The following is a 25,729-nucleotide window of genomic DNA, read 5'->3' as shown; positions in this document are numbered from 1 at the left end:
TCCTGTTTGCTGATATTGCTTTTACTGAGAAAAGGGGGAGAGGGGATTCTCTCCAGAGATTGATAAGGTTATACCCTATGAGTGCCCAGCTTGGATTCATAGAGATTCTGTATTTTCTTTTGTTCTCTTAATAAATTCTTTCTTTTCTTTGGACTTGGTTAATTCCTTCCCTTGGGGAAATTCAGGGGAAGGGGAGGGGGAAGTGGGCTGCTTCCCTGTGTGTAGAGATTCAAGGCATTTGAATCCAGGCAACTCTGTCTCCAGAGCAGGCTGGAGAGAGGGAAGAGGGGGGGAGGTTCCTCCTCTGTGAATTGATCTGTGTTCCCAAGGGGGGAAACAGGGGTGTCCCGGCCCACGGAATTGACCGGGTGGTGGCAGCCGAAGGGGAGACCTACCCTAGGATTTTGGGGTGGGGGAAGACATGCGGGTCCTCACTTTGAAACCGCCCAGTTTCAAGTGAGGGTAGACTCCTGACAGGGGCGTACAAAGGGCGGGGCCCTTTGCTCCGTGAGGGCGGCGCAACAGAGGGATGCAGACGCCGACGCCGCGCTGCTCCCTCCCGACCTGGCTGCCGACCCCGGTGAGGCGCGGAACCCAGGGAAGCCCGGACACGAGAACGGACGGGACTCCGTGGAACTGCCCGGCGCGGACTGCTGCGAGCGGCCGGAGGATCCGGAACCCCTGGAGGAGCTGGAGCTGCCCGCCGCGGTCTACCCGACCGAACCCGAGGTGCGTGTACCCGAACTATTGCCAGCGTTCCCCCGCTAGGGGGGTATGCTAGAGACTCCTGCCGGCGCTCCCCTGCCTGAGGGGCGCGCTGCGGACTATAGCCAGTGTCCCCCTGTTAGAGGGGTATGCTAGAGACTCCTGCCGGCGCTCCCCTGCCTGAGGGGCACGCTGCGAACTATTGCCAGCGTTCCCCCTGTTAGAGGGGTACGCTAGAGACTCCTGCCGGCGCTCCCCTGCCTGAGGGGCGCGCTGCGGACTATAGCCAGCGTTCCCCCTGTTAGAGGGGTACGCTAGAGACTCCTGCCGGCGCTCCCCTGCCTGAGGGGCGCGCTGCGGACTATAGCCAGCGTCCCCCTGTTAGAGGGGTACGCTAGAGACTCCTGCCGGCGCTCCCCTGCCTGAGGGGCGCGCTGCGAACTATTGCCAGCGTTCCCCTGTTAGAGGGGTATGCTAGAGACTCCTGCCGGCGCCCCCTGTCCGAGGGGCGTGCCACGGACCCCTTCCCCGCCGGCGGCGGCGGGAACCAAGGCCGCCCGGCTTACAACCTGTAACATGTCTGCTAGTAGATAAAAATCAAAAGAGAGAAAGAATATTTTCCTCAGTTATTGAACGTCAGTAGTCCTTGAGGCCGTCAACTGCAAAGGCAGCCATGAAGAAGAACAGATATTGGAAGTGAAAATTGAAGCCACAATCAGGTCCCTGAAAAACAGCAAGGTACACGGTCTACATTGTATACCACCTGAAGTGTTAAAACATGGTAGAAGAGGCTTGGTCATGCTCCTTTGCAAACTATTTAACCTTATTTGGATGAAGGGTGAAGTCCCTGAAGACTGGCAATGCTCAATCATTGTCCCACTTTTTAAGCAAGATGACCTGACAAATTGCCACTACAGAGAAATAAATCCTATAAGCATTCCTAGAAAGGTATTCTGATTCCTGGCTGATTGAAAGGAAGAGCAGAGGAAATCCTTTCAGTCAGAAGCTGGCATCAGATCTCGATGTTCCACTGCCAATCAGATATTTGTTTTTTGTTAAATCTCAGAGAGACAATGAGTTCAACAAATCCGTTTTGCATATTCATTGACTTTAAGAAAGCACCTGAATACTTTAACAGATAACCTGTGTGGGAAGTACTCGGGTGGTATGGTTTTAGCAGAAAGCTAATCGAAATACTGCAGAGTCTGTACAGCACAGCTTTACATGCAGTAAGAGTAAATGGAGAGCTGACAGGGTGGTTTGAAGTGAAAACTGGAGTCAAACAGGGGTGCATACTCAATCTAATACCTTTTGCTCTGTACTTAGAAAACATCTCGTCCAACTCCTTTAGTACCAGTGAAGAAGGTTGCATGATATTAGGGCAAATGATCAATCACCTTCACTTCACAGACAATAATCATAATAATGCCTATGGAGGAATACAACCTAGACACAGCAATTAACCTGTGCACAACAGTCAGAGAATGGGGATTAAAATTGAATGATCAAAAGACCCAATTAATAGTAACATCGAAAATCAAGAAACAGGCTAAACAAGTCATTAAGAGTGTCGACATTGAACAAGTAGACAACTTCTGCTACTTGGGTTTCATTATAACATGATAACGGCTATGAACATGATATCATCAAGCGGGTAGCTGCTGTCAGCAGACCATTTGTATGCCTGAATAAAAACTTTTAGAACCTTAAATTCGTGTCCCCAACAACTACATCCAGATGATATACATTGCTCCTTGTACTCATATTCCTTTGGGGTTGTGAAACCTGTGTAATGACAACACATCTAGAGCAAAAGCTGCTAACTTTGAAAATGAGTTGCCTGTGCCATATCTTAAGCGTGACAAGGCTAGATAGACTAAGAAATGATGACATCCATGGAAGACTGAAAGTGCAGTGCATGACTATAATCATCAAAAGGAGCCAATTACAATGGTTTGGCCATGTTGCTAGAATGACCCCATACTGACTACCTAAAATTGTTCTTTATGGAAGAATAGCTGGTGAGAGGCCAGGGACTTCCATGGAGACAGTGGTATCATAGGTATATCAGACCATCCAGGCAACCCCCAAGAAGTTCCAGTGGTGGCTCAACATAGATGTGGAGGGAATCTCCTCAGAACCTATCCAACCTTAAGGATGGTGCAGGAAAAAGGAAATGATGAATGAAGACAAATGTCCAAATCATGAAATATGGGGAATTTTTATTTTTGAGTTTCTTTTCTATATTTGACCCAATGTCTAATATTATAAAACTCTCTGACAAGTTAGGAAACAAACCATATGCACTCTTACTAGAATCTGTAGTAGATTTTGTTGATAATGGACTTTTGTTAAAAAAGCAAGCAGACAGGATTGTAAAATGCTTTACTTTGGCAAGTTTGAACTGAGATGATAGAAGAGCAAAAACTACCCAGTGTACACGCAACAACTGAGTGTGATGTTTTGAATGCTCTAAGACACACTGTGTTCCATTCTCCCCTGAATTAGGAGTTTGAGGCCTAGCTCAATGGAAAGTTAACTGAAATTAATGTGAGTTAGGAATCTAAATACATTTGAGTATCTGGGCCTGATTGCTGTATTGATTGTTACAAGTTTGGTTACTTTGTGAAAGTGGCATTTGTGAAATGGCTCAGGAGAGGGTATTGGTAAAGAAAGCTGTGCTTGGGCACCCCAAAATCAGTGTTGTTTATTATTACACATTAGGAAATATTTATATTCTTTCCTCAAAGGACATAGTGTTACATCCCTTCACTTCATCCTAACACCAAAATAGTCACAATCCTTACATGGTAATCTTGTTATATGTGTTGGCTGTTTTATTGCATATCAGGAAGAAGGGGTTGAAGGTTGGAATGTAGGATGGATGGACAACTTGTAGAAGACTGAACAGTGCCATAAGGAGCAGGAACCCTTTATCCATAAAGAGTGAAATCCTGGCTCCATTGAAGCAAATGGGAGTTTTGCCAATGGCTTTAATGGGGCCAGGATTTCAGCCAAAGTGTTTCAGACAGTGCTTTACGGACAGTTGTAATTTAGAGAACAGAAAAATTGACACTCACCAAGAAGACAAAGCACAAGCTAAAAGCTGCACAATAAAGCATGTAGAGGCAAAACAAATAGATAAGAGAGCAAAAGGAGGTGAAGGACATCGTGAAAGCTGTGAACAAGTGGTGTGGCAGGGAGGAAAGACAGAAGATGTGCTCTGATGGCAGAATGAATAGCTGAGTGGATCAAGGGCTGTGATCAAGAACAATGGAGAAATAAACTTCAGATATTTACAGATCGTACATGGCAATGATGCCCTATGGTAAATCCCTTTGGTAGTTCAATGGTGGCACTTTTATCTTGCAATGAAGTAAAGGTATTTATAAACATGAGCTAATATTGCAGTGTTTGGATACATATCACAGTTTACATATTAATGGTATTGTTTAGATCAATAAATGTGTTTATCTGAATATAGTTTGTGTGTGTATGTTGGGGGGGGGTTATTTAGGTGTAGAGATATCAAAAGTTTCACTCAATTTAATAAGATAACCAGAAACCATTATCCTGGGTAGTGTGAAGAGGCTCACTCTGCAGTACGGTAAAATCCTGTTAAACAGAGAGGTCTGATGACTATATTACTATATAACTTTTCTCTAATGTTTATCATTTTGTCTCTGATATCTTCAGGGCAATGATTTATAAACCCTTTAACTTTCTAAGTACATTTTTTTGAAGTGAGCACATAAATATAGGTAAAATATTTGATTTGTTGTTATATCTGTATATATATATATATATTTCCATTACCCAATCACTGCACACTATTTAAGCACCATGCAAAACCCACGGATGTCTTTATACCCTGGAATGCACCATTACCTCCCATATGGAAAGAGAGGGACAAATTCACAATTGGCACAAAGTAAGATTCAGTGGGGTTGCACCTACTTGCCCCAGAATTGGGCCCATAAAGAGAATTGTACTCTTGAGGTTCAATCCTGAAAGGTACTGAGTGCTCTGGGACTATTCACGTGCATAAAATTTAGCACATGCTTAAATGCTTTGCTTAATCTGGGCCACAGTGCTTAGGATGGTGCAGGACCAAGACACCATCATAAAAAAAATGCAGTCAGGAGTACAGTTTGTACATATGGTCATGGTTTCCATCAAGAATAACTCAGCATTTTATTAGCAAGTAATGAGGCATTGCAAGTATCTAGCATTATCTAGCCATATTCTTACTTAAATGGCACAAGTAGATTTTGCCAATTCAGTGGTCAGCATTGCCTTTAAAGAAAAACAATGGATAGCAGTGTCCTTTTTTACAAATATTGCATCCCTGAGTGTTGTTATGGACTGGAAAAGAATGATAAAACAGCTAGATGATGTCATTACAGTCTCCATGGTGCTGTCACAATGTAAAAACGTATTCAATATAGCTGCCTATTTAATAGCACAACCAGCTCTCACAAGTTCAGATGATTATTAGAGCCAGGACAATCACCTGGAGCTGTGCCAAATAGATTCGGTATTCATTTTTGTAAATAATATTACCCACCCCAGTCCTGTGATAAGAGATTGCATTAACTGTGTGATATTGGGGGGGGGGGTGCAGCATTTATAGTGTCAATGGAAAAATCCGTGAGAACATGGATGATAAACTGTGCTAAATGACTCTGATGCAGCCAAGGATGCCCTTGGTCAAGCTACTGAAGAACAAACTTGCTGTAGTTAATCCATTTGCAAAGCTTGAGGAATGGAAATAAATGTTGACAGTGAGGGTATGGTGCTTTCCTGAGTCAAAGGATAACGATTAATGATTTCATTCTGGTTGGTATTTCTACTCTAAGTCAGCCTGACTTCTCAGCTGGGCTGTAATTTCTATCTGTCTAGATATTTATATGTCACCCCCTTATTACTGTAGTTCCTCCATGTCTTGCAAGCAATAATGAATTTATCCTCACAATCAGGCCAGGGGAGTATTATTTGTCCCCCTGTGAAGCTGAGACTTAAGTGATTTGCCCAAGGTCTCAAAGGAAGTCTGTGGCAGAGCCAGGAACTGAACCTGATGTCCTGCAGCCCAGCAGAGTATTCTAACCACAAGGCCACCCTCCACTTTCTAGGGCACACTAGAAGGAAGACAAAGGGAACAGCTTGTTCCCTTTGCTCCTTCCTATTGCAGCCTAGCATGCAAGAGGGTTAGCCCCGTGCAGGATTTTACATTTTGTTGTTTGCCTCTACAGGACATGCTGGATCAACCACAGTGTGAGAGACTCCACTGCTGGCCAACATTCACTGCCGCTCCAGTGCAGGAGCACTCCTAGTGCTTTGAGGCCCTGTTACTGCCAGACTACCACTCTGCTTGCATGTGTAGTTCTGCTGCCATGACAGAGGTATAAACTCTGACCATCTTATTGTTCTGTGTTTGCACAGCAACTGGCACAGGAGGGTTCTGGTCCATGACTGGGCCTTCTAGATGCTAAATGTAATGACGACAGAGACCCTAGTCGGCAGGATTGAACTGGGGACCTCTGGAGCTTAGTGCATAAACCTCTACCACATGAGCTAAAAGCCAACTGCCTGTTAGCTAAGGCTGTAGAGCAGACTCATTTAACTCTCTCTAAGTGGTCTCAGTGCCACTAGATGGGACAGAAAACCCCACCCAGAAGGTTTGTGGGTTACACTAAGGTAATACTAATAATTGGTGGATGATGCTCCCCTGCTGCTTGAAGGTAGCTTGGTCACTGCAGAGGCTTCTCCCTCCTTTCCTGGTGTTCTGCCAGTTACATTGCCCTCAGGACTGCAGCAGTACAGCATTTAGAAGGGGTAGCTCTGTCTTTCTTCCACCGAGCCCCTGTGATTGCAGTGGACTGCTCCTGTGCCTTCCTCTTTACTCACGTAGCTCTTCAGCGACACCATGAAACAGTTTACAAGATATAGATAAATGTGGGTGGACAAGTCTGGCAGCGTAAGGGCTCTGATGTCTTTTATGGGAGAACCATCTCATGCCAGGGCTCAGGCCTTCTGCTAAGGTAAGTGGTCGGTGCAGCAACCTCTGTTGTGAGCTCAGCACATAGGTGCACCTGCGTTCAGAGCAAACACAAAGGGTTAGCAAAATGGTCACATTTATGACAAGTTCCCTCTGAATGCTGGACAGACTCTGCCTACACATTGACTTCTGCAATTCTCTCACAATTGCATAGGCTAGCCATGTGTTATGCAGCTTGGGTCCCTTTTTATGCTGTTTTCAGCATTTCCTGCTATGAAATAATCTCCTTCACTGTTTTTTGACTCTCCTCTTCACTGAAAACCTGCATTTGCAATTTCTTATCTGCTGCTTTGCAAATTTGTAGGACTCTCTTGAATGTAACTCTCAGAGCAGATGCTTACGTATTTTCTCATCGCTTCAGGTACCCTCTAAAAATAGGACCCCGTAAATTACGCAGAATTAATCTCACTGCTTTTATTCACAATTTTTTTTCTAAAACTATTCAACCAGTTCTAGTGTTCAACAACCAAATGCCTCACCTTTCGTAGAGGCTGTTGGGTCAAAAGAGCAGTGGGAGCTACACAAGCTGGCTGCTTGGAAGTAGCCTCATGGTGATCAGAATGCTGGGGTATTTTTTTTAAAAAGGAGGAGCATGAAACACCTGTTCTGGGGGTGAGGGAGCTGGAGGAATCTAAGGCTTCTGCGGCAGTTGAAGCAGGCTGAGCTTAAGCCTGGGATGACTCTTTTTTTGGGGGGGGGGCGAGGCAGAATAAAGAAAAAAACAGCAAGTGAGCACAGGCTGCACCTCCCCCCCCACATGAGTACTGTTGTGAGCAAGCCAAACAGACAGTCCTGGAAACAGCTGGTGGTGGAATCTGGAGGGAGGCTCCCCAGCACTGGGAAAGAGGTCAGTAGTGAGCAAGGCAATTACGGGCACTAGAAAAGATTGGACACAATAAATGGTGACGGGGAGGCAATGGATAGGGACCCCAGCATTCGTGTTGCATTGGAGGGTGCTAAAAGGGAGAAAGCCCAGTTCATGGGGGACAGGGAAGAGATAGCAGGAAAACAGAGATGGCAACAAAAGGATCAGTACCTGGAAAGAGGAAAAGGTAAAGGAAGAACAGTGCAGTTACACAAGAGGAAAAAGGACAGGAGTACTTGTGGCACCTTAGAGACTAACAAATTCATTGTAGCATAAGCTTTTGTGTAGCCCACGAAAGCTTATGCTACAATAAATATGTTAGTCTCTAAGGGCTAGTCTACACTTACCTGCTGGGTCGACGCAGTGAGTTCGACTTCTCGGAGTTTGAACTATCGCTTCTAATCTGGACGCAATAGTTCGAACTCCCCGCGCGCTCCGGTCGACTCCGGTACTCCACCACTGCAAACGGCGGTGGCAGAGTCGACCTTGGAGCCGCGGACTTCGATCCCGCGGCGTCTGGACGGGTAAGTAATTTGAACTAGGGTACTTCAAGTTCAGCTACGCTATTCACGTAGCTGAACTTGCGTACCCTAGTTTGACCCCCGCCCTTAGTGTAGACCTGCCCTAAGGTGCCACAAATACTCCTGTTCTTTTTGCGGCTACAGACTAACACAGCTGCTACTCTGAAATGAGGAAAAATAACTAAAGAGTCTCTAATCTAAGAACTTTATTAGAAAAACATAGTTAGAAAACTGAGAAAAGTGAAACAAGAATGAAATAAGCTGTAATAAGAGAAAAATTGTAATTCAAGAGAAACAGACTTAAGAATTAGGGAGACGTGAGCAGTAGCAAAAGAAAGAAAATAGTAAGGCCTGTAAAACAAAACATCTAGACAGCATCTTAAGCTATACAAGGAGAAGTGACAAGAACAGGGAAACTGTCAGAGAGCAAAGGGCCTGTAAGCCGGAAAAGAGCAGAGGGATAATTGTTCAATCAAGAAGCCAACACATAGCATCATGGCTTTATTTAAGCTGGAACTCAAAACAGTAAACAGAGATTGCACAAGATGATTGCTCCTGACTCGATTGCTATAAGCCCTCCAAACTTGGGGCTTTCAGCTGCTAAAAACTGAAAAAGGAAAGCATAGCAGTGGGATTCACATTCTAATGTTTTGTGGTTTCTAATTCAAAATTCTGTTATTTCATAAGTGTAAGTTGTTACTTATAAAGTGAGTTTAATTAAGATAATAGTTAAAATACAGTAGATAGCAGTAATAGATGACAGTAGTTTATGGTGTAAGCCTAATAGTAGTTCTACTGAAACTGATTTACTTGTGATTATTCCCCACTTAACTGATTTCTACTTTACCCCCACTGATTAAGATGAAACATAATTTAGCCTCTAGATTGCCTCTATCTCTTTTTATTGCTCTTATTCTGAACACCTGCCCATCAGGCTTGTTATACATGCATGAAATATAAAGGATAAAGCCCCTGGCCCAAGAACCTTACAATCTAATTTAAGACATGATGTAATGTGTCAGAGCATTCAACAGTGGGATTGATGACTAGGAATATAGAACAGGGAGGATGAAGGTTGCAGCAATAAGATTACATGTTGACTTGGGATTACACAATTCTTTATGGTTCTGCTATTTAAAAAATGATTATTTTATGTGTTTTTTATTATTTTCCTTTGCCTCTTCTGTCCTGCACCTCACTGAGGAAGCGAGTCTTGAGGAATGGTCTGAATCTTATAGGTGCAGGACAGTGATTTTGCTCAGTGTATTTGTTTAGGAACAAAGTATGGACCCTGAGCCTGGAACCCTTTTCACACACAGTGCTCAAGGTGACCACTCTCTCTTCATCCACATCCCATCTCAGACTAGGGCAGCATTTTTCAAAGTTCAGGTCTCGACCCACTACTGATCGCGGCATGTCAGGCACTGGGTCACTCTGGTCAGCACAGGGACGGTAAAAGTCCCATCAGCAGGGCTGCCCAGCTAAGGCAGGCTAGTGCCTACCTGTTCTGACAACACGCTGTGCCCAGGAAGCAGCCAGCAGAGGGTCCGGCTTCTAAGCAGGGGGGCCACCAGGCTCTGTGCACTGCCCCCACCCCGAGCACCAGCTCTGCACTCCCATTGGCCAGTTCCCAGCCAATGGGAGATGGGAGGGGTGGTGTCTGAGGGCGAGAGCCACACGGAGCCGCTTGCGCCCCTCTGCCTAGGAGCCGGACCTGCTGCTTGCTGCTTCCGGGGCACAGCACAGTCCGCAGTGCCAGGACAGGCGGGAAGTATCCCCACTGCGCCGCTGACTGGGAACCACCCCCAACCCCACATCCCAATCCCATGCCCCAGCCCTGAGCCCCCCCAACCCAGAACCCCTTCCTATACCCCAAACCCCTGCACCCCAGCCCAGAGCCCTGACCCCCTCCTGCACCCCTGCCCCAGCCCAGAGCCCCCTCCCACACTCTAGAACCCTCATTCCTGGCCCCACCCTGCAGCCCTCAGCCCTGCACCCCAACCCTCTGCCCCAGCCCTGAGCCCCTCCCATGTCCCAATCCCCTAATCCCCAGTTCCATTGAGTCACGGGCATCAACAATTTTCTTCAACTGGGGCCCCAGAAAAAAAGTTTGAAAACCACTGGACTAGGGTGACTGGGTAGCAAGTGTGAAAAATCAGGACAGGAGGTGGGGACAATCGGTGCCTATATAAGAAAAAGCCCCAAATATTGGGACTGTCCCTATAAAATCAAGACAGCTGGTCATCCTACCTCAGACCACACTTCTGGTGCCAAACTTACCATATGTCCCACCTTAACTAATTGTGTTATCATACACATCTTAAGAAATACTTGGAATACTCAGTGATAATCTTCTGTTCCCCCAGAGAAGCAGCCCGTCACCATGCATATTTTTGCCTCTCCTTACAGAACCATGGGGCAGGGCAGTGTACTGCTTTGGGTTCTGTACAGAACAGACTTAGCATTTAACAATTACTTTCTGTATCTTATTTCTAAGAGAGTCTATTAATGGCTTCATAGTCATGTAGAACTAAAGGCATGGCAAGACAGAAAGCTGGTGTCTCTGAAAGCAGGGTAGCAGAGCCACTCCAGCAATTCCATCACTTCTTGAAGAGACAGATGTGTCAACAATGCCATGTGATCAGTGCTGAGGACAGCTCATATCGAAGAGACTCAAGAGAGAGGTTTTATCTCCATTCATCACCAAAAGATCATTGACTACCTGTATGAACATTTCATTTGCAGCAGCTAGTGCTGTCTCTGTCCTAAATCCAAACCTAAAACCATACAGATGTGGATCATTTTGTGTAGGCATGAAGATACCGGACTCTTGGGTGGCCTGATCAGGTGTTCTGGGACAGGAGTTTGGTGTCCAAGGGCAGTAGACAAGATTTGAACATGCTCTTCTTCCCCAAACTCTATCGTGCAAGGACACGGACATTAGTTTATAGAAAACAGGGATATTGTCTACTCCCTCCTTCTTGGTCTTGTGGCATGTTATGTCTTTTGCTCTTTATCCACCAAATAAATATTAAGAAACCACACAGGCATAGCTGAGTCCCAGATAACCATATTAACTAAATATACACAAACATGCAAAACCCAGCTACATATGTACTGCTGCTTCTGGCTGTTTCTAAAACATAAAATACAGTGAGCACTACTAGGGGGCTCACAAATTATTTAAAGCAATCCTACCCTCTATCTATTCACTATTTGGCAAAAGAGCAATTTTATCTCTAGACAAACTTAAGAATCTGATTATTTTGTTTCATATGTAGAATATAACTTTAAAGGGAAGAAATATGGATTTTTTTTATAAAAGTAAAGCTAGTAGCTTTTTAAACCCTGACTGTCATTTTCAATGTATATAGTAACCATTTGAAGCGATCAAATGTTGCTGTATTGTGTTTGCTCAATTCTTTATTAACAGAAAAGCAAGGCATTAAGTTACCTAAATAATTATGCAGTGAGATCTGACTTTATTGACCTACATGAAAATGAAAGTGAATATGATTACTGTTAGAAATAAGATTGAGCAGCCAGTAAATGTTACAATTTTATGATTCTTTTGTTTACAAAAGGCTTACTTTAGGCCTCAGTATCCTTGTGAGATATGTGGTTCAGTGTATCTATAGTTCTGAAAAACTGTGTGATAGAAATTCAGGGTTAGATAATATGAATTCATCAAACCTTTTCAAATACTACTATGCAGAAAAACATATGACACAAAGTCTTCTGTACTGTTGCTCTGAAGCATTGGCATAGAGGTTTAAAAGGTCTTTTGAAAGTATGATAAAGCTGGGTGTTTTATGGAGAAGGTAGAGAATCCTATCTTAACTTGATCACTTCTGCACACAGTCATAAAACACCAAGAGCAGCACTACAAAACGGAAGTTAGAAAGATTTTCTGTTACTGTTATAGTATTATAGTATCAGCTAATAGCTCTTACTAGTATGTATAATTCAACCACAGCTGACATTTCATTTAACTGTATCATAATACTTGCAATTAATATGTTTCCAGGGGCCTACTTCTGCTATTGACCGCCTCCATCTATGCAGAGCCCCAATGACTTAAGGGGGGTTTGCATGGGCCCATGCAGGTTTTTTCATAGGACAAAAGCTTAAATTTGCAAAAACTTGACCATGCTCTTGATGCTTCTTTATTGTATTCCTGTTCACCCCTGTTTTTCCTTATTGCATCTTAAAGGACTGATTGCTCAGTGTTACTGAACAACCACAATTCTGACTAGTAGTGGCTGCGCTCAGCACCTCTGAGAATCAGGCCCTTATGGCTACATTAAAAGTTTGTGTAAAAAACCTGTGAAGTTAATGGGAGTATGTAATGGCTGCACAATAAACATCTGAACAATTCCTCAGGAAATACATTGTTCACTTCCACATTTTAACACACATGCAGAAAAAAATCATGATCCTGATTCTCTTACACTAGGTTCCCTTTACAGAGTTTTGGCAGTGTTAAAGGGGTCTTAGTGTACATGAGAATCAAAACCTAGATGTGTAATTTTGTCCAGCTAATTTTGAATTATACTAATCTCTTATTTCAGCCCTTGCCCTAAACTGCAGCTGTTATTGCCGTATGAAGAGTCTAATTAATTTATTCCTGCAGTATCTGTCTAAGGCAATATCATCAGCCCTAGTAATTAATATCTACTTGTATCATCTTATGAATGTCACTTGACTGGAGTTCTTCAGGATGTTTTCCCATGATTATCATTTCTAGGGAAAACACTTCTTTGGTTTCCACAGTATTTAGGACTTTTTTTTCATGGGTTTTGAAGCTATGGCAAGATTCTGTTCTCTTGCATCTGGAAATGAATTCAGAAAAATGAAGTGAAAGAAATTCTCTCAAAATGGAAATGAATGCATATCTTATACAACAGTAGTGTAATATAAAGTTTCTGGTAGACATGTAATGAGTAAATCCAATAGCAGTGAGCAAAACTGTTTGGAAAGTGTCTCACCATGTCCTCCATACCCCATGGAAAATGTTGACTTTTCAGAGACAAAATCAAAAACCAAGAACTTGTCTGAAAACTAAAAAAAATTATTTGGAAATATCTTGCAGTGTTTCATGGGAGTTGTAATTAAGGTGCCTCATGCCCCTATTATCCTGGCTGCACTATGGGCTTCCCTTTTGCTGAGCCACAGCAGTGCATCCTGGGAGTTCCTAGCTGTGGTGCATCATGGTTGATGAAGTCCACCTGGAGAACCCAGTCCATAGTTGAGAATGGAGGCATGAGGTAACCGAACTACAACTCACATGAGACTGGTTTTGTCCAAAAAAATTGGCTTAATGTCAAAAACAATTTTTGATTTTGTTTTTGTTTTTAATATAAAAATGTTGCTTTCCAAGGAAAATTTACACACTTTTCACACAAAAATGTTTAGTTAAAAATTCACATTTCTGCTGAAGAACAGTTTTGACAGAAATTTTCAATGAATCCTAGATGTGAATGCAGATGCAGAGCCATTTCAAGAAAGCATTTAGTTTATTCTATAGGATTATAAAAATTTGAAATATTGGAAAAATAGAAATAAAGAGCAATAAAAATAGACCCCAAAACCATAAAAAGAGATTAGAAAAATTGAAGTTGTCCCCAAAACAGCATCTTGCTTCCTACACGTAACAAAACCATGTCTTCAAATCTATCTCAACTTCTCATTCTGCAAATGACACCCTTTGGTATCCACCATCGAATATTCCAAAGGAATCCTCAAAAATACAGTGAGAAGATAAAATTTGACCCTATCCCGAGGGTTGCCAACTCATAAATTGGGTGACAAGAGGTCATTTAGTTTTATGGACGTTTATTTTTTGCTATTGTTCCAGACAGTGCTTCACTAACAAAAATAAAAGCCATTACATGAATACAGTTGCAGCCAATTTTAGTTCTGCATAACATTTCTTTACATGGTATTTAGGTTATTTATTTAGGGACAGATTGTCAATCCCTTACTCCTATAAGTGACTGGGTACTAATGTAGGTATTCCCACTGAAATCAAGTAGAGTAAAGTCAATTCAGTTTCTGCTCAGTAAGAGTGAGCAGAGCAGACTATGGGCCTGAACATTTTGCAATGCTAGATCAAGGCAAAAAATTTAGATGATGCTACTTTTATATGTTGATGTATTATAATGCTGAGCATTATCTGTAGTGATCCAACCCCTTTAAAATAAGGCAGGCAGAGTGCATATTAAGTTTCACAAATGTATCCCATTTACATTTGAAATCCCATAAGCCTTTAAAGGTCTGATCCTGCATGGTACCATGTGCTATCGAGTGCCCTCAAGTTCCGTTTGTTTTTATGAGACCTAAATGTGCTCAGCGCTTCTGAGGAAGCTTCCAGCATCTTGCAGAATTGAGTCTTCAGTGGGAAACTCATTAAAAGCAAGTAAAGAACTGTAGACAGTTTCACAGACCCAAGTCCTTCAAAACAATAAAGGAAGATAACTGTGCATCCACAGTTTTCAGAAACCCTTTGTGTGCACTGAAAGCAGGGAATTAGATTAGAAATCCAATAACTGAGTCTTGCATATGAAAGACTGTATCCAGCTTTGTCCCTCAGCAAAATGAAGCTATTCTCGCTAGTCTTATGACTGACTTTCTGCAAAATAATAAAAATAAACTATAAAAATAGTAACCCATTTAACTAGTTAAAACAGGATAATCAGAGATGGAGGGAGTTGCCAATCAGCCATTTTTATGGACACCAGGTATTTTTCCAGGGACTTCACAGACAGGATCATTTACTAACCGCTGCCCCAACCCACCTCTTTATCTACTGTCTAATGGACACTTGGTTGTAATTGTTCGCCGTGCAAGTACCTTCACCCAATCAACACTACGAATACTAGCTGCAAATCTGTAATAATCTCTTTTACATATTTCAGGTAACAAGATAAAGTCCATATGTATTTTACATAGTATGACCGGGATCCCAGGGGAGACAGCTGCGGTCACTCAGTTAGTCCCCAAAGCTGGTGGATATTCCAATACTTAGATTTACCAAGCCAGCACAAAACAGCTTGTGTTAGACGTCACTAGTTACTCAGAAGTCAATAACCTAGTTCCCTTAAAGTAACCCAGCCTCAGGCCTCCACCTAGGCATCCAAGTCAGATATGATGAGGATTAATGAAAAACTTATTCACCATATAAAAGAAAAGGTTCTACCAAGCCCAAATGATCAGACACATTACCTCCAACGTTAATGAATATTTCCGATCTTACCCAAATAACACTTACAGCAAATTCTTATTAACTAAACTAAAATGTATTAAAAAAGAGGAGAGAGAGCGTGTATGGTTAAAAGATCAGTATACATACAGACAGGAGTTAAGTTCTTGAGGTTCAGATTCATAACAGAGATGGTGAGCTTTGCAGTTGCAAAGAGTTCAGAATTTAATCCATAGGTTATAGTCCAATGTCCAATATCAAAGTCAGGGTGTTCCCGCTTAACTGGGATCTCAATCTTGTGACTCAAACTTCCCTGATGAAGTTTAAGCAGATTTGAGATTTAAAAGATTGGGACCCAAGCGTCTTTTATACAGTTTTCTAGCATCCACTTGACCATACAGTCCTGGGTAAACAATAGGCTTTTGATGTAATCTTATGTTTCCTAAGCACCACCAGTAATTAGTTACAAATTAACATAGGGCAATTTATCCATTAGGCAGTCTATTACAAATTTTAAAGCAGGGTTTCTCAAACAGGGGTCGCCGCTTGTGTAGAGAAAGCCCCTGGAGGGCCGGGCCGGTGTGTTTACCTGCCCCGTCTGCAGGTCTGGCCGATCGCGGCTCCCACTGGCCGTGGATCGCTGCTCCGGGCCAATGGGAGCTGCTGAAAGCAGCGCCACTTCCATTTGCATATTTGATTAATTAATTACATTTCTGTCATGTCTGCAAAAGTCCACTGGCTCCATAGAGTGCTGTATAAAGCCTGTCATGCATTATAGATCTTGTTGGGGCTTGATGGACCCTTTAGACATTCAAAGGGTGCAGCCCTAAAGGTGCCAAATATCTCCTGAGAGATGCTAAGAATCTTCTGCTCCCATTGTATTGAAGATGTAGTGCACCTCTCTCGATGTCCTCTGCACCACATAGGAGTGTTCAGCAAATTGCAAGATCAAACCCTATATTAACTAAAGGGCTACAATAAGGCATGGCAAGAACCACTATAGAGAAAGATAGTGGTCAGCAGAAAGAGGGCAAGAGAGGGAAGACAGCAAAGCAGAAAAACATAAAGGCTCTTTCTGAGTCTTCTGTACAGGATGCAGTATATCCTGAAAAATACACATCAGCATTGCATTAGCATAGCTAGGGACAGTTGCATATAAATCACTGGTTAAATGAATTAGACTGGCAAATGAAATAAAACATTGAAAACATTTTATGTCAGGTTTCCTACAACTGCAAGGGGTAGTGTTTTAAAGTCTTTGAAATGTACTGCCCCACAAAATACATACTACAAGAAATATTTCAGCAGCTTTCCATGCAGGTCACATTCATCATGATTAGTTTGAGGGTGCCTAACATAGTCACTCTCGTCATGTGACTAGGTTTGCATACAGGCATCAGCTGGAAAGACAGAATTGAGGATGCAACAAAGGAAAAACGCTATATTTTTACATTTCTCTGTATAAAATTTTATAAGCAGCATAATATAATGCAATGTCAATTATTCTGTACTAGTGCGTACCAGAAAATATACCATTATGATTTGAAGATAACAGGCCTAATACTTCCTCCCCATGCAGCCCAACTCACAACGAAAGCACTAGGAACTTTGAGACTACTACTCTTTGATACACACATAGCCAGACTCTCAAGATTATAGTGTCTTCTTTGACACTCAAGCAGCACAATGGGGGGACTTAAAGTAGCCTTAAGATAGTAATGAAGGGTTTCCTCTAGTGTAAGGGAATCCTAGGTTGACATACCTGTTCCTGATCCCCTGGAAAATGGGGTGTTCTAGTCAGAGCCAGTGGCAGGGAGAAGGTTTGAGAAGCCCAGAGGTTGAGCTCAGCAAGTGGAGCAGTTCTTTGGGAACCATTATCTACTCTGTGCTAGTTAGAGTGGATGGGGTGGGGGAGACTGAACCCACCTATGCCTACCTCCCACACTTTGGGATCTGGTTCTTAATTTTTTCTTAGGGTGTCAGAGAGTTTAAGGCCAGAAAGGACCATCAGATCATCTAGCCTGACCTCCTATATAGCACAGGGTACCAACGAAACCAGAGACCTGCTCACTACACCCATCTACCAAAATTAGACCAAAGGATTGCATCCCTCAAAAGACTAAACAATTGTGTGCCACAGGCAATGAACAGGAGGGACTGAGGTCCAAAGCCCAAGGCCCCTGCAGTTGCAGGGAATTAATCAAGTGAAATATACCCAGAAAATCCTAGCAAGTGACATACACCCCACACTGTAAGGGAATGCAAATATCCCAAAGTCACTGACAGTCTGACCTGGTGGAAAACTCCTTCCTTCCACATATGGCCATTGGTCAGGCCTTGAGCATCTGAGCAAGAACCAGCCAGCCAAGCACTTGATAAAGAGAACATTCGGTACAATCTGAGAACACCAGCCCATCCTGTCTAATGTGCCAACTCAAACTGAGGCCATCTCTGATGCTCCAGAGGGAGGAGAAAAAAACAGCCAATCCCACAACACCCAGAATACATTGGGGAATAAAAATTCCCTTCCTGATTCCTACAGATGACTTGCTGAAGCCATGAAACATGAGATTTTAGGAATGTAAGACATGAACCGGAAGGGACTCCCACCACAACAAAACACTCAGATACAATTCCACCCATAAATTTGAGAAGCTGTTTCTTAAAACTAATTAAGTTGATTCCCTCAACAACTCCTATTGTGAGGCAATTCCAGAATCTCACTCCTCTGATGGTTAGAAACCTTTAATTTGTAGATTAAATTTATTCATGGCCTGTTTATACCCATTTGTTCTTGTGCCAACATTATCCATTTAGATTAAATAGCTCTTTTCTTCCTGACCATTCCCTTCTACTTCAAGATAGGTGAACCCTGTTTTAGAGCCCAAGGTTAATATGAATGTATATTTGAAAATGGTAGCTATGGATTTTACCTATGTATACTAGCAACTTCAGTAAGATTGTTAGCTCTTTGGGCAAGGACCTTCTATTTGTTCTATGTCTGTATAGTGCCCAGCAGAAGTCCACGACAGTACACGATACAAATAAAGAAGAAAACGGAGCATTCGTACAAAAGTTATGATAGGTTGCTATTATAAATAACGTACTAATTATCAGAGGGGTAGCCGTGTTAGTCTGGATCTGTAAAAAATGACAAAGAGTCCTGTGGCACCTTATAGTGTTTGGAGCATAAACTTTCATGGGTGAATACCCACTTTGTCAGTTACGAATTATGATTGTCTCAACCAGGCATCACATGGGCCAACAAGGTCTGTCAACTGAACAATAATAATTTACAGCAGAAAACCCATTTGTTTCCACCATTAGTAGCTCAAATTCTGAGCTTTATTTATATCATGCTTCTAAATAACTGGAGAATTGGTCACTATCAGCATTTAGGAGTTAGGTTGCTGGTTAGGCTTGCGATGAAGCACAAGGCAGCGGATGCTTTCACGAGCCTCATATTCATTGTTAATAACTAAGATGATGGGGATTAATACTATTAAACACTGATTATGTTGCAAAATAATGAGAATGTGGGTTTCAGGACACAGCTGAGTACCTGCATTTGAAGGAAATATTTATTTTTACTCATCAAATGTATTCAATTACTCAAGACAAAATGACCAAAAATTCATCATGCAAACACTCAGATACATGAACAGTTGCAAAATTTCATAAATTATAGCTTTTGTTAGTGTCACAGCCACTTTGGTAGGCAATTTTGGTGGAATGTGCACAAACTGAGGTATACAACTGTTAATGATAGAGAGCTTGCATTAATTCTCTACAAACCGGCTGAAAATGCACCTTGCAGATTGCTCAAGATTCACATGACTTCACCATCCTAAAGCAAGAAGCATTTACTGTCAACAGCTCTAGGAGCAAGGAATCCTGTCCACACTAAAGCAGGGCCAATTTATTTGATGCATTTTGCCTTTTTCTGTCATTTTTTTTATACTTATGTTGCTGAACAATTGTGAAAACACTCTTTGTAGCCCTTATTTTCCACTAAATCCAAGCTGTACTGAGGACTGCCAACATTAAGAAAAAGTACTGTTTGAACTCTACAAGTATAGGGTAGGGTTATAGTAAAAGCAGTTGTTTCCTAATATGGATGAAACTATACTGCTTTAAAGGTGCTTATATTGGGGAAGGTGAACAAGTTATGTTGGTACCAGGCACCTTTCTACTGATATAGCTGTGTTCACACAAGGGGGCTTGTGCCACTTTAACTGTTTTGGTACAACCATCATACCCCTAACCGAAATAGTTAAACCAATAGAAAAACTGTATGTACACCAGGATTTAGGATCAGCTGCAGGAGGGAACCAGTTGCAGTTCCTTGATTCAGAAGAACCACTCAGTCCTATCACAAGTTAAGGCTGAATAGAGGCAGTAATAACTTATCCCATTGGTATAAGGTTTTATGTGGTACCGACTGGCCTTAGCAGATTGGAGAGCCATCCTACCACCTGAATACATTTCAGAGGGGTTGTTTCAAATATACCTGTGATTATTTGTTATTTGTCATGTGACTGCTTAGCAAAGCCACATGGTAGTTATTTCTATGCCCTGATTTGACAATGAACTATTGGGATGGGGAAATCAAGGAGATATGAAGATGGACACATAAACTCTTTGGCCCCCAAATTTTCACAAACCCATTTGCACAAGCACTTGTGATACTAACATTCTCACAAACAAAATCACTGGTATGAACGTTAGCAGAAATTTCGGTTAAAAGATTTGCAAGTCCCATTCATATAGAATGCACAAATTCATCTGAAAGAGTGCTGGCAAATACTTTGCTGCAGTATTAGCTGAGCTCTAGCACACAGATATGTTCATTCTGATATGTTAAAATACACCATGTCCAGACTTACCAGGAGAAATTATCCTTGTGGCTTCACCAGCTATTTGCAGTACAGTAAATTGACTAATCTAAGAAAAAGGAAATCAAAGGGTTTTAAATAGTTTAAAAATTATCCTCGACAGACTCTTATTAGCTGATAAATGGCTTTGCAGCAAAGTACATGTTCTCTCAATGGGATAAAAATGGGAACTGTATACACAGATTGAGCTTCTGACTTTTGCAAGTAAAGATTCATCCCTTTAATTTGTAACTTCCAAAAAGCACTACATGGAATGATTTAATCTCACCAGCTATCTTCCTGTTTTTAGCCTCCTATTGTGCAGAGCCCTCAAGGGCACTTCCTTCAAATCAAAATCCAAGAATCATTCATCAAGACATATCTGCAAGGCATTATCCCAAAAACATCAGAATATTAACCGAAAGGGTAAGGGCAGCAGTATGTGCCTGTGCTACATGTTTTCACATCTTATCTTTCTGTGACCTTAAGTTGAACCTGAAGTCTGCATTCAGTATAGATTAGGTTTGTCCTAGCATGGCTGCCTCTTGGATTTACTCAGTGTGTTGTGCTGCATGGTTGATACCTGTTTGCCTTGTTGCTATAGATGCTGGCCAAAAAATGTCAAATCTAGGTGCCTAAAATTAGGTTCCTAAATCCAAATATAAGTGACTCAATATCCCCAGGTCCTGAACGCATACATTGCATTGAAGTCAATGGGAGCTGTGTGCATTCAGCCTTGTAGAAAATCAGAATGCTTTTATTTATGTTTAAATATGGATTTCAGCACCCTTGTTGGAAAATTCTTCACTGACACTTTACTCCTATAACTTGTGTAGCTATGATAAGACCTCAGGGGTCAGTGGGGTTGCACGGGTGTAGGTAAGCTCAGAATGTGCCCCATGAGGACCTCTGTCACAGTGCAGGTGCCTAACTGCATCACTGTTCCCGGTCTCTCCAATTAGCTCTTGGGCTTCACCTCTCAGGGTGGAATCACACATTTCTTACACACTCAGACCTGGTCCTTAGGCTACAGTACTGTGTGTACAACTACTCTCTCTCTCCATAAGCTTGTGACCATTTCAGTGACCAGCACAGGCTCCTTAAAACAAAAAAAATGTTTTTGTCCATAGGAACAAGGCATTTTGGAGAAAAGAATTAAAACAATGAAAGGCCCCCCTTATATGTATAGCTTACCTAGAGTATATCTATCCCTCTACAAGAGGACCCTGGTAGGTCTAAGCCTTCCCCAAACCCTGCACAACAGCCTCTGGGGTTTCCTTAACTCAGAACCTCTCTCCCCCCTCAAGTCAGTGTGTGTCTTATAATTGGCAAGATCTTTGTTCTCTGTCTATAAGCTTGCCTCTGACTCCTCCCCCAACTTGCCAAACTCAGCTGGTTGGTGACACCAGTCTTTAAGCTTTGCTGAGAAATGTGTGTCTAGATCCATAAACACCCCTCCTGGGATGCATTTCCAGGGGCGGCTCTAGGCATTTTGCCGCCCCAAGCACGGTAGGCAGGCTGCCTTTGGTGGCTTGCCTGCGGAGGGTCCGCTGGTCCCGCGGCTTCGGAGGACCTCCCGCAGGCACGCCTGCAGGAGGTCATCTGAAGCCGCGGGACCAGCTTACCCTCCGCAGGCAAGCCGCCGAAGGCAGCCTGCCTGCCGCCCTCACAGTGCCGGCAGAGCGTCCCCCGCAGCTTGCCGCCCCAAGCACACGCTTGGCGTACTGGGGTCTGGAGCTGTCCCTGTGCATTTCATCACAATCCTGCTATCAGCTGAGTCAATGCATTCATATCATAAACATCACAATAACACAGTCATAATACCATATTCATAAATTACTACAGGAAAGTAAAAATCCATCGCCCTGTCTCTTGATAAAATGTAAATATTCTTTCCTTTGGCCTTAGAAATCTTTCCTTCTTTTAGTATAAAATGTGTCATATAAAGTTTATTGGTTCCATTCCTTGTCCCTGTAGGAATTTTGCCACTGACTTCAACCTCAAGTCAGTAAGGCACTTAAGTACCTGCCTAACTTCAATCTGAGTGTTACTCCTGCTAACAACCTCAGAGTCCAAGTTGTTGGCTCACTGGCAAGACCCCTTTGAGGTGGTGAAACAAGTAGGGGAGGTTGATTGTGAGATCTGGCAACCCAGGAAAAGGAAGGTGTATCCTGTCAACAGATTGAAGGCCTGGAAAGGACAAAAGGGCCTCCTTGTCACCCCATTCCCCCTGACCCGGAACTTGGACTTCAGACCTCAATGTCACAAGGCTATATGACAGTATCTGTAGGAAAGGGTGTGCAGCCCACACAAAAGTGACAAATACTCCAGCAGGTCAAATCGTTCCTAAACGTGTTTTCAGCAATACCCCAGCGGACCCATCTGATGATCCACCGCATAGACACCAAACATGGGAGGAAGTATTCAAGAGCATATGGCCATTGCTGAGGAAGATTGGGAGATGGTTCATCAGGAACTCCAGGCCATGGTAGAATTAGGAGTCATTGAAGAGTCACATAGCAAGTGGAGGAGCCTCACCATGCTTATGCCCAAACTAGATGCCATGACACAGTTCTGTATCGACTTCCAGAGGATAAATGCCATGTCAAAATTAGACACGTACTCCATGCCTCAGGTCAATGAACTGCTGGAAAGACTGGGGAGCTGCTAAGTACATATCTCTCCTCAGCATGATGAAGGGATACTGTCAAATCCCCTGGAAAACCAAATCTAAAGAAAAAAACCCACCTTCTTCACACAGTGGGGGCTGTACCAGTTGAGAACAATGCCCTTTGGACTTCATGGGTCTGCCTCCACATTCCAGTGGCTGATGGACCAAGTGTTATGGCCACATGGGGAATACATGGCTGCCCATATTGATGATATAGTAATCTACTGTGAGATCGGGACACAACACATGAAGCCTATGGTGGCAGTAATATGGGCTCTCAGGGAAGCAGGTTTGATGGCCAACCTGGCCAAGTGTTGACTGGCTGCCCAAGAAGTCCCCTACATCGGGTATGCAGGGGGAGGCTGGCTATGACCTTTGGGATGAGGTCCAAGCCCTAGCTAGCTGCCCTCTCTCTTCCACAAAGCAGCAAGTTCAGTGGTTTGGGGGATTAGAGGGTTTATCCCAAACTTATCCACCCTTGCTGTCCCTTTGACGAACCTGGTAAAAGACACTGCAGCTAAGAAGATCCGGTGGACCAAAAATGTGATAAGGTGTTCAGGGCACTACAGGATCAGCTATCCCAGGAATCCAGACTTCTCAAAGCCTTTTGTTCTTCAAACAGACACCTCCAATGTTGGACTCAGAGCACTGTTATCTAAAGAATTTGGAAGAGAATAACACCCTGTTCTCTATCTTAGCAGGAAGTTGTTTCTGCAGGAAGTAGCCTACTCAGTCATCAAGAAGGAAGCTCTGGCTGTGAAGTGGGCTATGATACCACTTGTGGGGACAGCCCTTCCTCCTGGTAACTGACCAGGCACCACTCTGCTGGCTGAACTCGATGAAGGACCGTAACTTGTGTATTTTGCAGTGGTATCTCTCCCTACAGCCATATAAGTTCCAGGTGGTGCATCATGCAGACATGGAAAACAAAAATGCAGGCTTCTTTTCATGGGATGGGGGGACATGAACTGACCCCAGGACACCACAACTCAGGTTCTAAGGGGAAGGGTCTGTGATGGGGCATACAAACCCCACACTGGGTCAGAAGGGGTTAAAGGACAATACTGGGACCAGCTAGGCACGCCCCTCCAACCCTGCAGAGCATGTTCCAACTGCAGACAAGGTTGAAAAGGGAGCAACCCAACTCAGAAGGAACCTACGCTGCAGTCTCCTGCCAAAGGGGGATAGAGACACCTCCCTGAAGTACCAGGAGTATATGCTGAGCCTGGTTGTGGCTGATGGTTTGGTTTTCTTTTCCTTTTTCTTTTTCCTTATCTGGGACTAGAAGTGAGGGAAGCAGTGGTAGGAAGTGACTCAGGGATGGTAGCTCAGAGGGTCCCCCCAGACATCAAACACTACAGACCCTCCTAGGGCCCTGGGTCAGAGCTCGGTGGAGTGGGTGAGCCTGGATCAAGCCCATAACTTCTGTCTGAGCGGTGACATATCTCTGAGATAGATAATAGCTGAGTGCCTTCTACGGTTAGGATCTTAGCCATATTATACAAGACGACTAATGTCCATCAATTGTGGTTTCTCTTTCCCTGGAATGAAATTGTGTTTGGTGAGGGGTTTAATGTTAACATGCTGCTTTTATTCTTACAGAAGGAAGGAGAGATCAAAGATTCTTCATGATAACTGCACATCTGAAAATAATTGAATTTGATTTGATGTATAAGGATGCCAAACTTCTTAGGTGTAGTTGCAGAATACTATTTGTTAGTATTTGTGAGTAGTCAAATAATGAATACAATATATCATTAATTCTATTTTGCTTTTAAAAATGATTGCCAATGACAATTATAAACAAATTATTCTGCTAGCTTTGGAACTCTGTGCGGTGGAAGAAAGAAGAAAATGTCTTAAGAAACCCAAATGATCGTTTGGTTTGAAATATTTTACTCACAACTAATGATAGTGGTTTTAGCATAAACAATGAAAGGCAAAAACAACAAGGAGTCAGGTGGCACCTTAAAGACTAACAGATTTATTTGGGTATAAATTTTCTTTGGTAAAAAACCTCACTTCTTCAGATGCAAGTGAGGTTTTTTACCCATGAAAACTTATGCCCAAATAAATCTGTTAGTCTTTAAGGTGCCACCGGACTCCTTGTTGTTTTTGTGGCTACAGACGGACACAGCTACCCCCTGATACTTGACACAATGAAAGGCAAGCATTCTTCAATTCATGTTCAGTATCTTCTGGTTGGACTGCAGAGGAAACTGCTTGTGAAAGTCATCAAGCCAACTGAAAAGGCTGCACCTGAATACCTGAACCTTCTACCAGGCTTTTCAGTTTCAAACACATTCAACAGGACACTTGAGTGCTCAGTGCCAGAGAAGTTCTTTCCTTTGCATTATCTCCTGTAATTTACAGGAAATGTCTCCTTCCCCTGGTGCCCTTTCAAAATAAAAAAAAAATCTTGTTGCCTTCAATTTTTAATCAATGGTCACAAATATACTGTAAGGTCAGGTTAATGTACTTAGGCTACAGTAGTACGCAACTGCACAGTCTCTAGAAAAGAGTCTGGAATAATCTTACCAAAACAGAATAGAGTCAGCAATCTCAGCTTTTGTACATTTTGCATAAGTACCTGGGGATCACTCTAGGTTGACTCACTGAATCTTGGGGGTGATCTTATTTCTGCTTTTGACTAGTGCCTGAGTTGGAGAATGATGGCAGTTAACCTAGGGCTTTTGATCAATCTTCTTTGGGATGCTGTGAGTGTGATTTCCTTCCCACCCCCACCCCCCTTTCACATCAGTTAACCCGTGATTGGGAAGATAATTGCAATTTCTGGTATTTTTGTAGACATTATTTCTATTGGTATTCATCTA

At 42.9% G+C, this 25,729-nt stretch overlaps 1 protein-coding gene across 1 annotated transcript in view; it reads left to right on the top strand.

Moving 5' to 3' along the window:
- Window positions 1-25,729, top strand: part of LOC123361765 — a 124,050-nt gene that overhangs the window by 84,088 nt on the left and 14,233 nt on the right. Inside the window, exon 3 of the mRNA XM_045001897.1 lies at window positions 20,535-20,650. Within this exon, the coding sequence (XP_044857832.1) occupies window positions 20,535-20,650 (116 nt within the window). The remainder of the gene's footprint in view (window positions 1-20,534; window positions 20,651-25,729) is intronic.

This window comes from Mauremys mutica, chromosome 1, assembly GCF_020497125.1.
Source record: "Mauremys mutica isolate MM-2020 ecotype Southern chromosome 1, ASM2049712v1, whole genome shotgun sequence".
Taxonomy (NCBI): Eukaryota; Metazoa; Chordata; order Testudines; family Geoemydidae; genus Mauremys; species Mauremys mutica.
The sequence above is the reverse complement of the archived record's forward strand: the minus strand, read 5'-3'. Positions and strand labels throughout refer to the sequence as shown.